At 43.7% G+C, this 13,493-nt stretch overlaps 1 protein-coding gene across 2 annotated transcripts in view; it reads left to right on the plus strand.

Annotated features, from left to right (window-relative positions):
• The window catches only part of rhbdl3 (rhomboid, veinlet-like 3), a gene marked incomplete at both ends in the record, with an annotated part of 75,527 nt that overhangs the window by 56,435 nt on the left and 5,599 nt on the right, over positions 1-13,493 (plus strand). For both annotated transcript variants that reach the window (XM_080721018.1, XM_080721019.1), the window contains one exon: positions 4,973-5,085. In XM_080721018.1, coding sequence (XP_080577144.1) covers positions 4,973-5,085 — 113 coding nt within the window. The remainder of the gene's footprint in view (positions 1-4,972; positions 5,086-13,493) is intronic.

The raw sequence follows: 13,493 nt of genomic DNA on the forward strand, positions 1-13,493 counted from the left end.
CCTCTGTTCGAAGTGGAGCTGTGTGTGTGTGTGTGTGTGTGTGTGTGTGTGTGTGTGTGTGTGTGTGTGTGTGTGTGTGTGTGTGTGTGTGTGTGTGTGTGTGTGTGTGTGTGTGTGTGTGTGTGTGTGTGTGTATTGCAGTTGATTCTCAGGGCAGGCTAGACTCAATAGCACCTCTCTGGTCACCCAGGATCATGTGTACCGATTTTTGTGACATTTGAAGAAAATATGTAGGAAAAGGTGCAAAAAGTGTGTTTTGGAGAAAATTCAAGATGGCGGAAAATCTATCCTGGCGCAAATGGGCGTGGCCTATATGGGGAGATGCGTATTGACCCAAGGAATCCAGGGAAAAATAATTTTAATTTTCCGATCTACGGTTCAAGAGTTACGGTGCAAAACGTAAAGTGGGCCGTTATAGCGCCACCATGAGGCCGAGTGATGTAATTATTTTTCGTTTCATTCTTAAAATCATTATGAATCTCCTTTCCGAGGTTTGAAACTGTAGCTCCTATGGTTTACGAGAGAAAAATACTTGAAAGTGATTTCTTGCATTGTCCCATTATAAGTCAATGGGGACAATTAAGCGTCGTTTTTTTGCCGATTACTAGTTACGCGCCGAAGTTTAGGCTACATACAGACAGACAGACAGACAGACACGGACGGAGACCCACACACACGGCCACGTATAGGAGCGTTGTGACCACCGCTCAAAAAGGAGGGGGCCAAGGACAGACTCCTGGGGGAAGTATATGGTGGGGTTTAAGTGGTTAAATATATTTCAGAAAGAACAGGTTATCTCTATCAGCTGGAACCGTCATCTTTTCAGAGCGGCACTGCTGGATAATAGTGGATATGGATAAGGGTTATTATAGATTGCAGACCACTGCAGTAATAAATGGTCATATCCTTACTGCATTTCAATTCAAGTCCCTCTCTTTATCCAAGTTGTTCCTTCCACACTGTTGACATCTTGACTTTATCAGCCGTGAACTCATTGAAAGGTTTAGTCTGTCTGTCTGTCTGTCTGTCTGTCTGTCTGTCTGTCTGTCTGTCTGTCTGTCTGTCTGTCTGTCTGTCTGTCTGTCTGTCTATCAGCAATACAGTTTTTGTCCCAGTCCTACAGTATGTGTGTGTGTGTGTGTGTGTGTGTGTGTGTGTGTGTGTGTGTGTGTGTGTGTGTGTGTGTGTGTGTGTGTGTGTGTGTGTGTGTGTGTGTGTGTGTGTGTGTGTGTGTGTGCGTGCGCGTGCGTGCGTGCGTGTTAGTTAACATGTGCGTTGTGCATGTTCACATGTGTGTGCAGTGTGCATTTGGGTTAAGGGGTTGTGTGTATCTAGTGATGTATTCATGGGCATGTCTGTGTCATCTGGTGATGGAGCAGATGCTGAGTGGGTGGGTGGGAGGGTGGCTGCTTGTGTGTGCGTGTGCATGTGTGTGTGTGCGCGTGTGTGTGTGTGTGTGTGTGTGTGTGTGTGTGTGTGTGTGTGTGTGTGTGTGTGTGTGTGTGTGTGTGTGTGTGTGTGTGTGTGTGTGTGTGTGTGTGTGTGTGTGTGTGTGTGTGTGTGTGTGTGTGTGTGTGTGTGAGGGAGCTTAATGACTTGGACTTAGACAGGTGATAATGAGTGATAATACTTACCACTTAAACCCTATGCTTGGTTGACTGGACTGGAGTCAACTCAGGGCTCCATACTAGTGACTTTTCAGTCTTCGCCCTACATTGAATAGCCTGTCTTTGCTGAAAATAGCCGATCTACAAGCTCATGTTGCGACACATTGATCTTCTATTAGATCTGCTGATCTGCTGTTAGATCTGCAGTTTCCTCCAATACGGATGCTGGGGTTTAAAGTGCATAAACCCAGTGCTTTCTGATCACGGTATCCTTTGGGAAGCTTGACTCATAGAGAGATCTAAGTACTTACTGCTGTATCCACTGCTATATTTGGTTTTAACTTTGTACTTTTTTTTTTTTTGTCAATTAGTACCCTACTTCGTCACTGTACAGTGTCACACAAAAGTAGCAAAATTAGCCAATCTACAAGCTCAAACGCATGGCATTGCGAAGTGCTTTGAGCTTGTAGATCGTCTATTTTTGCTACTGTATGTTTGAAGTTTTTGCCACTGTCACAAAATGGCCTGCTCAGGGTGGGACAATGCTGGGTCTCTGCTCTGTAAGTGTCTTGAGACAACTTGTGATTTGGCAATTGAATTGAATTGAATTGAATTGAATTGAACACAGGGGCGTCAATTGGGTATGGCAGGGGTATGCAGCTGCCATACCCTGGGTCCAGGGGGGGAAATAAAAGTTACTTTTAAATATAAATCCATGAATGTCTCTTTGTCTATCTGCACTGGTTATTATGTTGTTAAATTACAGTAAAATAACTACAAATGCAAAATTATCATAATGGTCACTTTAACAAGGTATTATACTTATATTCTCCACACTTGTATTCTCCCCAGCTTGACAAAATGGTATATTACCAGGTTCCGCAGGTCAGCTGCACAGGTGCAATGCATTATTGTTAATTGTGGCACGTTTACTAACATATTTAGCTGCACTTGAAAAACCATTCCAGGCTGCCATATCCAGCCCAAGAAACCGTAGAAACTGACAAAAGTATTTTTTTTAAGACACTGTGAAAATAGCAGATCTACATGCTCACAATGCCTCGCAGACAATAGAACCGTGTTATCCAAAATGTAATGCCTATTTTCCATGAGGACTCCCATCTTTGCCATACCCTAGCTTTTGCTGAACTGACGCCACTGATTGAAAAGTGTTGGACATACAGTGACAATGTGTTGTTCTCTGTTGTGGTGCTGCTGTCAGTGAGGCCATCATCTCCTAGTAAGGCTCCCATGACTCCCACTGCCTCTGCTACTATCACTAGTGCTGATGTGTCTTCTCTCTGGGTTTACATTGAGCTCTAGTGCTGTTACTTCACCAATTCATGGTGCATTGTGTCGAACGGACTGTTAGAATCCAGGTGATTAACTCTTTTACCGCTTCGGACGTTCCCGTTCTCCCCAACTTTGACCCTAGCTACCTTGTCTGATGACTGTAAGCTGATGAGGGGTCGCGCGGGTGTGTACAGTAAAATCATCTCCCATAATGCTGCTTTCAAATCTCCACCACACGTAAACATCAATGATGTCCAACTCACTTTCTGGCTGTTCTCTGTGGACCTGATCTAGATTATGCATTTCTATGCTCTGAACTACGGCAAGCGGAGCGGCCCAATTCACATCCATTCTTTGCATAAGGCTGCCCTCTGCAGCCAGCTTGGCTAAAGTACACATATAACCAGTAAGACTCCCTAATCGGGAGATAAGCGACCGTTGGTCGCTTATCTCCTTATCTCCACAAATAGGCCAAAAGTTTGTTTTACCAATTATCAAGACATACGGGCAGTTGACAGTTTGCCATGGTTACTCATTGAAGTTGAATCTCCATATATGGAGACATAAGTTGCTCATACCATAGCAACCATGTTTTTTACAGGGCCTGGGATTGATGACATCAGAAATCTCCATATATGGGCATGAAAGGGATTTTGTTTCTGGAAATATGTCTGTGGGGTGCCACATTTGGAATAAAACACTTACATCACACATCTGGATATCCATACAGCCCATCTAGTTTGCCTGTGTCCATTTATGCCCATATATCTGATGACATTGGGACAATGATCTCCATATATGGGCATAAAACTTATGTTAATTAGTAAAGCCTGGGGATCTCCATATATGGGCATGAGGGGTACCCTAAAAGGGCATCATCTGGGAATAGCAAATATAGTTATCCTAGAAAGTGAAAATCTTACATCAAAGGCCATAACCTACCTACTGCATTCCTCATTAAACTACCTACCAGTAAGATGCCTATAGGGAGAAAAGCAAAGGGCGAGGTTGCACCATTTCTTGGTCTTCTGGCCAGTGATGTATATCGGACCATTTAACCATATATGGAGACATCTGGTACCCAAAGATATTCACAGATATGGGCTTAATATTGATGACATAAGGGATCTCCATATATGGGCGTAAAAGGGATTTGGTTCCCCTGGCATCACAGGGATCTCCATATATGGGCATAAAATGGATTTGGTTACCCTGGCAACACGGGGATCTCCATATCTCCATATATGGGCATAAAAGGGATTTGGTTCCCCTGGCATCACAGGGATCTCCATATATGGGCATAAAAGGGATTTGGTTCACAAAGGTGTGACGGACGGACGGACGGACGGCCGGTGGAGGTTTTCATAGTAAACTGCTCCCTGACGGTCGCAATAAATAAAAATGAAAAAAGATTGTTTGGAAATAATGAATAGATCTTTTTCTATAACATTGCAAAGGTAAGCTGCTTTTTGCTGGCACCAGCCCCAATAAATAAAGAATAAATCTGGCAGTAGAACTGTTAAATACAGATTTGTACAGAATGGATCATCAAACTCCAGTATTCTCTGCAGCATCGCTTCATGTGCGCTAGTGTGGTCCGCCACGTGTGCGCACGTGTACTGTGTGTGTGTGTGTGTGTGTGTGTGTGTGTGTGTGTGTGTGTGTGTGTGTGTGTGTGTGTGTGCGTGCGTGTGTGCGTGTGTGTGTGTGTTTGTGTGTACTATATGTCTGTAAAGGAGAAGCACTCTCATTTGTGACATTCAGATAAAAAAATGAGCGCCCAATTACTGTGGCTTTGGACAGGCGTGTGTGCCTGTGTGTCTTTGTGTGCGTGTGCACGTATACAAATGTTTATGAATGTTTCAAAATGTAAGCAGATGATCTCTTTATGATTTACTCACACCCGTGTGTGTGTGTGTGTGTGTGTGTGTGTGTGTGTGTGTGTGTGTGTGTGTGTGTGTGTGTGTGTGTGTGTGTGTGTGTGTGTGTGTGTGTGTGTGTGTGTGCGTGTGTGTGTGTGTGTGTGTGTGTGTGCGCATGTGCGTGTGTGTGTGTGTGTGTGTGTGTTACAGAATTGAACATCTGGGTCTGAACATGGCCATGCAGCTTCTTGTAGGGGTTCCTTTGGAGATGGTCCACGGAGCACTGAGGATTGGACTGGTCTACGTGTGTGGTGCACTAGCGGGTGAGTCCACAATACACACACACACACACACACACACACACACACACACACACACACACTTATGTGTATGCACAAGCGCATGCACACAGATTTTGCATATATTTCCATCCAAATGATTTGCACTCAATTTCATCCCATCTGAAGCACGCACACACATGCGCACACACGCACGCACGCACACACACACACACACACACACACACACACACACACACACACACACACACACACACACACACACACACACACACATCTCTCTCTGTCTCTCTGTGGGACTAACCCCCTTTTAAGTCCACTGTGATGGTCCTGCCGTTCCTGTGTGTTTGTGTATTCAAGACCCTATCAGCCTTCAGCAACCGTGTAGGGGGGGGGGGGGGGGGGGGGGTTGTCTGGTCAGTACCATTGTGTGTGTGTGTGTGTGTGCGTGCGGGCGTGCGTGTGTGTGTTGTGGGGTGGGGTGGGGGGGGGACAGATGGTTCTTCTGTTCTGACCAGGGGTTGGTGGTGATGTGTTGGGGTTTCTATTAGTGCTCCCATCAAAGACTGTTCTGCTTTGACTATGTGTAACAAGGTACTACCCCCCACCCCACCCCCATACATAATAATGGCAATCATCTCAATCGTCCATCAGCAAAATTACACACACACATGGGATGGCGAGGAGGAGGAAGAGAGGTGCATAATAGGAAAATAATATATCTCATATTGTGTATACCAGGGTTCCCCATTTGCGGCCCGCGGGGGGCTACTGTCTGGCCCACACCAACCCCAGTAATAATGGTGGTATGAGCAGCAACAACACTAGTATATCGTCGTTGTCGGGTAGAAATCTTGTATCTCCAAATTTGTGCATTCTTTGCGAGGCGTTGTGTGCTTGTAGATCAGCTGTTTTCACTAGTTTAAATAATTTTTTAAATGATAAATGCAAAACGAATGGTTTTGGACATACAAGATTTTCACCCGACAACGACGATATCTGAACTGTCGCAGTCGCTGGAGTAGCGGGAACGCCCCCTGCAATGTTGTGGCCCTCAGCTTGGTACCCTAGACATAATTCGGCCCTTGGGGAAAACTAATTGGGGAACCCTGGTGTATACTAAACACATTGATATCTCTCAGATAAAGTCACATTACTTTTACTTTTACTTCTACTCCACTACATCTGAGAGGAAAATGTTGTACTTTTACTCCACCACAATTATTTGAAAAGTTGAGATATTAGTTACTTTGTAGATTTGGATTATTATTACAAAACATGCGTTAACCACCAGCCTTATATGTATACTTTGGCTACTCGAAAACAGCCGACCTACAAGTGCACGTGTGAGCTTGTAGATCTGCTATTTTCAAAAGATTTTTATACAATTCATGAAATCTGCACAATGAGTACTTTTACTTTTGGTACGTTAAGTATATTTAGCTGCCAATACTTCTGTACTCTTACTCAAGTACATTTTGAACACCTGACGTAATTACTTGTAACAGAACTAGAAATTCGCGGCCGCTAGCGCGGCCGCTCCATTCCTAGGACTTCGCGCCCTCCGGGCGCTCAGGCAGGACTGCTCTATATTTGATCAACATTGAAATGTGCTAAAAGTAAACAGCATTGGCTGTAATGAGGTAGAGCATTAATTGTGGGCTCGCCTATAAGGCGAGCACACTTTAGATATTGTCATTATTTATTTATCTATCAGGCAATCAGTAGACGGGATCTTCGGTTCCTTTCTACTCCTACATACTTAGTGAGAAAATGAAAATAAAAACATCAATGTGTTCAGTTTACAGTGGCGAAGTGTGCTATTATTTTTTATAGCAATCGACCAAATGGTGGCGCTGTAGGAAGCCTTCGAAAGTGCGATCTTTGAACAGGTATAGCTCATGCTGTGTTATACATACAGCCATGAAACCTGTATACACTTATGCGTCTCCTCATGCCGAACAACTTTTTCCCTCTAACTTTTGACCTCTGACCTTTAGGTCTCCCACAATTCGGAATTATATGAAAAACAGTAAAAATCTATCTCCTCCTGGGATTTTCGCGTCAAGTGCACAAAACTTTTTTCACATGAACTTTGGACCAATACGGTCAGATTGATCAACCAGATTTTTTTTAAAGTGAAATATAATTTTTTAATAATTTAATCAATATTGCGGTTTTATGCAAATTATTCTTCGGCCTCTAAATCATACATGCAAAGGTACACGTTCATGGCATTTGGCAAAGATGTGGAGGGTTAGTCAAAGTATCACTGAAACCAATTTTATTCCAATCGGCCAAAGGGGGGCGCTATACGAAGCGTTTGAAAATTCAAACTTCAAACGGGCATAAGTCATGACTCGTTTCGTTTGAAGACATGCAACTTGTTATACGCGTGCTTTGACTCGAGCGGAAGACATCTGTGTCGTTGTTAAGTAAGCTCCGCCCTTCGATTTTCCGCCATTTTGAGCAGTTTGTAAAACGCGTAAACCCGCTTTTATTCTGGAATTTTCGCTCCACGTGCACAAAACTCTTTTTTACGTGAACTTTGGACCGATATCTAAAGATCTGTCAGATCGGATTTCTTTAAAATTGAAACATGCTTTTTTAAATAAATTCAATGAATATTGCAGTTTTATGCAAATTATTCTTCTGCCTCTAAATCATACATGCAAAGTAACATGTTCATGGCATTTGGCAAAGATGTAGAGTGTTAGTCCAAATATCACTAAAACCAATCTTACCCCAATTGGCCAAAGGGGGGCGCTATATCATTTTGAGCAGTTTGTGAAACGCTTAAACCCATTAGGATTTTTTTTTTTGCAATTTGCATGAAACATTCTACACACAATCTAAGGACCTTTATCTAATATGCCTATGAAGTGCACACACACAAAAAAATAAAAAATAATAATGAATATAGCTGCAAGCAGCGATAAAGTGGCCAAAGCCAAAAACACCTCAAATCATGAACACAGCCTGCAATGGGTGTGAAATCTTGCAAGCACATTCCCAATAGGTCAAGGAACAGATACCACCCTTCTTACATTGGCCTGTTATAGCGCCACCAGCGGGTCAACTTTTGCACAACACATTTTTCGAACAAAATGGACCAATCTTTGACGTCAGTAACGTCAAAGAGAGCACTGCCTGCGATCTTGACATTTTGTACTTTTATAGCCATTGTTTTCCGGCTTGAAGCGAGCCCACAATTGTTTCGAAGGAACAATATTTTTCTAGTTAAGGTTGTACTTACTACTTACCAGAATGAAATGACTCAAATGAAACAAAGATGGAAACATACGGAGCTTTGCAAAATACGCTGTGAGATCGTGCGGGTGATGAGAGGAATGACTGAGCGAGGACACGACAGAGGCGGCGCGGCACTGCATGAGGTGTTCCAGCAAATGTGTTACTCCATAGCAGGATCCAGGCCGAGGTGGAACATAATTCGACGGGTAACCAAATGTTGTGTAACTGGCTTCACGTTCGGGGGTTCTGGAGGCAAAGGTGGAGTCAGTGACGTAGCAGCGGCTCCGGCAGAGAAGTATAGGTTCCACTTGTGCAAAGGCACGTCGCATCCGCATACGTCAGGGACGTTTACTTGAGAGACACGGAAGAAGGAGAGATTGTAAAGGATAAGTGATTGTCGTGTCAGGAAGAAGGACAGACCTTTCAGGAAGAAGGATATGTGACGTAGCACCGTTCGTGGCTGAGGCAGAAAAGCGTGGCAAAGAAGGTAAAAGAATGCATAAAGAGGCAATAAATAGCGACGGTCCAAAAGCGAGAGGTATGCTTGTGCTGTTGGTTAAATGGTTTTGGGAATTGGGCCGTGGGTCTGTGCTAACATAGTTGCAGTGTAGCAGCGGGATACAGTACAGGGGGCGTGATTAACTTCTCAGGGAGTGGCTAACTTCTAAGTTGTATATAAGGATACTTCTACATTGTGGTATTGGTTCTTTTACATGAGATTATATGAGATTAGTTTTAAGTACAAAATGTGAGTACTTCTCCCACCACTGTGTAAATAAAACATTAATTTACACAACACTGATGATAGTCCTATCAAACAAGTCTATGAAATTGCCTTTGAAATCTATGAAAAAGTTGAATCTGCAACACAAGTCTGTACAATATGTTGTGGGGGTCCATGCTTCATCTCTCTCTCAGTTAAGGGGTCCTTTGCCTAAAAAACCTGGAAGACCCCTGCTCTCCTCTATCTACATTACATACTAATAGCATTGCAACAGCCCAGCCCAAGTGATACGTGCGCACGTGTGTGTGTGTGTGTGTGTGTGTGTGTGTGTGTGTGTGTGTGTGTGTGTGTGTGTGTGTGTGTGTCTGTCTGTCTGTCTGTCTGTCTGTCTGTCTGTCTGTCTGTCTGTCTGTCTGTCTGTCTGTCTGTCTGTCTGTCTGTCTGTCTGTCTGTCTGTCTGTCTGTCTGTCTGTCTGTCTGTCTGTCTGTCTGTCTGTCTGTCTGTCTGTCTGTCTGTCTGTCTGTCTGTCTGTCTGTCTGTCTGTCTGTCTGTCTGTCTGTCTGTCTGTCTGTCTGTCTGTCTGTCTGTCTGTCTGTCTGTCTGTCTGTCTGTCTGTCTGTCTGTCTGTCTGTCTGTCTGTCTGTCTGTCTGTCTGTCTGTCTGTCTGTCTGTCTGTCTGTCTGTCTGTCTGTCTGTCTGTCTGTCTGTCTGTCTGTCTGTCTGTCTGTCTGTCTGTCTGCCTGCCTGCCTGCCTGCCTGCCTGCCTGCCTGCCTGCGTGCGTGCGTGCGTGCGTGCTGCTTTGCTTTATCTATCTCTACACGCTATCTTTAGTCATGGACTCCAAACATGTCTATTTATTTATTTGTATTGGTGTCCATGGGATGCACTGCTGGCTAGGATGAGAATATCTGGAGTGGAAATATTGGACTACTTTTTGAGATGAGACTTTGAGATTATTTGTAGCTGGGAGCGTGATGCTGCTCAGAGCTGTGTGTGTGTGTGTGTGTGTGTGTGTGTGTGTGTGTGTGTGTGTGTGTGTGTGTGTGTGTGTGTGTGTGTGTGTGTGTGTGTGTGTGTGTGTGTGTGTGTGTGTGTGTGTGTGTGTGTGTGTGTGTGTGTGTGTGTGTGTGTGTGTGTGCGCACGAGCGCGAGTGTGCAGAGGTCAGTGACAGAGACCCAGGGGATCCCAGTTGTGTTAGCCTGTAGCTTTAACCCTGCAGTGAAATGAGGGGGAAAATGGGCCATAAATCACTCACACACACACACACACACACACACACACACACACACACACACACACACACTCGCTCATGTACACCCACCCACAGACGTCTGCTGATTTAATTAGATATCGACCCACAATTGGATAGACGTGGTGTGCTTTGGTCGTTTGTCCGCTGTGGTGTTTGGGATTTTATTCTGAAGGTTGCAAAAGTGCTCAGATATTCAAACTGAACATAGAAAAATAGGTCTTTTGATTTCTTTATCTGTATGAGAACTGTGAGGAATTGATTAATCTGTTTAATCTTGTAATTGATTATTTGAGTATTCTATGCAATACATTTTTGATGATGGCAATAAAGTACAAAATGGTTGTTATAGGTTAAGTTGAACCCAATTAGTCAAAAGACCAAGTTTTAATATCTGAATGGTATAACGTGGAAACCTTGTATGACATAAACCCAGTGTTGGAAAAAGTACTCAAATGTTTTACTCAAGTAAAAGTATCAATACTGCAATATAGATACACTCTGTTACAAGTAAAAGTCCGGAATTCAAAATGTACTTGAGTAAAAGTACAAAAGTATTGGCATCAAAATATGCTTGAAGTGCCAAAGGTACTTCAAGCATAGGTAGCCTAGGTATAAAATAGGGCTAAAGTGGATTAATGTGTGTTTTATAATATAATCATTTCCAGCCCATAACATGTCACAATGTGTTTTGAGCTTGGCTATTTTTGGTCCAATTAGACTAATTCAAGGCAGAGCTCCAGTCCACACCACTGATGCCAAACTGCCAGATATATCTCCCAGAGTGACAGTATCCTGCCAGTCTCGTTCACATCTTGTACGAAACATTTTTTAAATCATACACAAGTGGTCATCGACCTTAAGCCTTCATCTGACATCTTTGGTTTGTTTTGCATCACAGCAGACTCTGGCCCTCAGTACCCTGCTGGGGAAGCTTTTGATCGTCCTGACATGGAAGCTCGCTTCATCCCTTTCACACAGCCGGTGAATTGATTGATTGATTGAATTATTTATTTGGACAAAAACATGAATAACATTGACAAGTACATACAAACACAGCAGTGCAGCACAGGCAGGTTAAAACATCCAGTCCAGAAACGAACATCCTAATAAGACCTTTTACAGCCTTGTTTACGTTGGAAGCCCTTCATTACCAATTCATCGCAAAATAGTACTAGCACAACACTTAATGCATCTATAAAATACATCCCATGTACGAATCAAGGAGGCTTTATAGAATGTCAAACTTGAGAATTACATTTTCTGTCAAGGACTGCATAAAATAATACCAGACACCTACAGGATACTTTTCCTAGAATAACGTTGATGGTTATTATAGTCCAAATGGTCCAAATGTTTCACCAGATACAAAAAACTGTTGTATCTGGTGATACGTGAATTGTTTTATTATTCCCATATTCATTAGATTAAGCTTTAGAAATCAAGGTGGGTGGGTGGGTGGGGGGCATTTGGGGGGACCCCATCCTCCCAACCTAACTAATCATATATAGATTATTTGACACATGTAACATTAACTTTGTTTCGATCAATTTTGTGTCACTTATTTCATTAAAAAAAAAATCTCTGAAACCATATCAGGGAAAAGACAGATTTTTTTTCTTTTTTCTTTTTAACCTTTCCAACAGTTAGTCCTCGAGCCTTGAAACCCTTTGTACAAGGTCAGCCCATCAGTTACCAATTTCAACACAAAAGCTCTTTGGCTGAATTAAGGGAGATGTGAGGGTTCTGCAGGATGGCTGTGTGCTTCATGTGAAAGAAAAACAATAGGCAAACACACTGGGGCTCAGCTGGAACACCCTGGGGTCAGGGGCAGGGGTCAGAGGTCAAGAGAGAGGACCCAGCTGTCTCAGAGAGAGAGGTCGATGGCTCTGACCCACGCACATTAATGAACAAGGCAGACGTACAAAACACACACACACACACACACACACACACACACACACACACACACTCACACTCACACTCACACACACAGTCACATCCCTCTGTGCTAATTGATTTATCAAACAATAATGGGGGGGAGGGACAAGGTACAGTACATGCATAGGCTACGTTTAAATTGCATATTAATTAATGTGTATTGTTTTACTTCCATCGTGGGGTGAGACATACATACAGACGCGAGACATACCTAAATACAAACAAAGCCAGATGTAGGAGAGGTTAGAGCTGCTCAAAAACTGGAACTAAACAAGTCGAAAAAAGAGAACTAACATGATGATATATTCACGACTTTCCAACGCCCCCTAGTGCATTGCGCAGACGCTGTACCGAGCTTCCGGCGCCGCAGCCGAGTGTTATTTACAAGCTCACAACAGGTTGCATCTGCGACGCGACGTGAGCTTGTATGTCTGCTGTTAAACCGGAAGTGTGGTCCAAACAGGTCCAAATAATCTCCAGTGAACTCCCGCGGAAACAGGTGGATACAAAAGAAGAAAAAAAAGTTAAATCACATGCAGTGTGAAGTGAGCAGTGCCTTTTTATAGGAGTTAATTTCATGAAGCGTCCTGCAAAGCTTGGCCAATGCGGAACAGGGCGGGACGGACATACAGACATCACTCAAAAAGCCAAATTCTACATAGTATTCCTACACGCCTCTGTGCATCACCCACCATCTGAACATATTAAAAACACTACTTTGATGACTTCATCACAGTTATCAGAGGATCGGCGCTGCTGTGTGCTTGCGTTTCCTGGCTGCCCCTCAGCGCAGCGTAGAAGAACAGCCAAGATAAATGAGACGATACCGTGTTGGAACCCCTCCCTGAGGCCCGCCTGATGAGAACACACAGCGATGGGCGTCCTTCATGATGCTCTGTGAAGAGTTGTGTGTGTGTGTGTGTGTGTGTGTGTGTGTGTGTGTGTGTGTGTGTGTGTGTGTGTGTGTGTGTGTGTGTGTGTGTGTGTGTGTGTGTGTGTGTGTGTGTGTGTGCGTGCGTGTGTGTGCACGTGTGTGTGCACGTGTGCGTGCGCATGCATGTTTGTGCGTATGCACTGTGCACACACGGGTGCATGTTTGACTTTGCGCACCTCCATGCAAACCCTGTCAGTGTGTATTTGTTTGTTTGTGCAAGCGTGTAAGCATTCGTCTGGGAGTATGTCTGTCCTTGTCTGTGTTTGTGCTTGCACGGCTGGCATGTGAGTGTGCGTGGGTGCGTATGTGTGTGTGCGGTAAACCACAGT

Source organism: Nannobrachium achirus (genome assembly GCF_963921795.1).
Source record: "Nannobrachium achirus genome assembly, chromosome: 3".
Lineage (NCBI taxonomy): Eukaryota > Metazoa > Chordata > Actinopteri > Myctophiformes > Myctophidae > Nannobrachium > Nannobrachium achirus.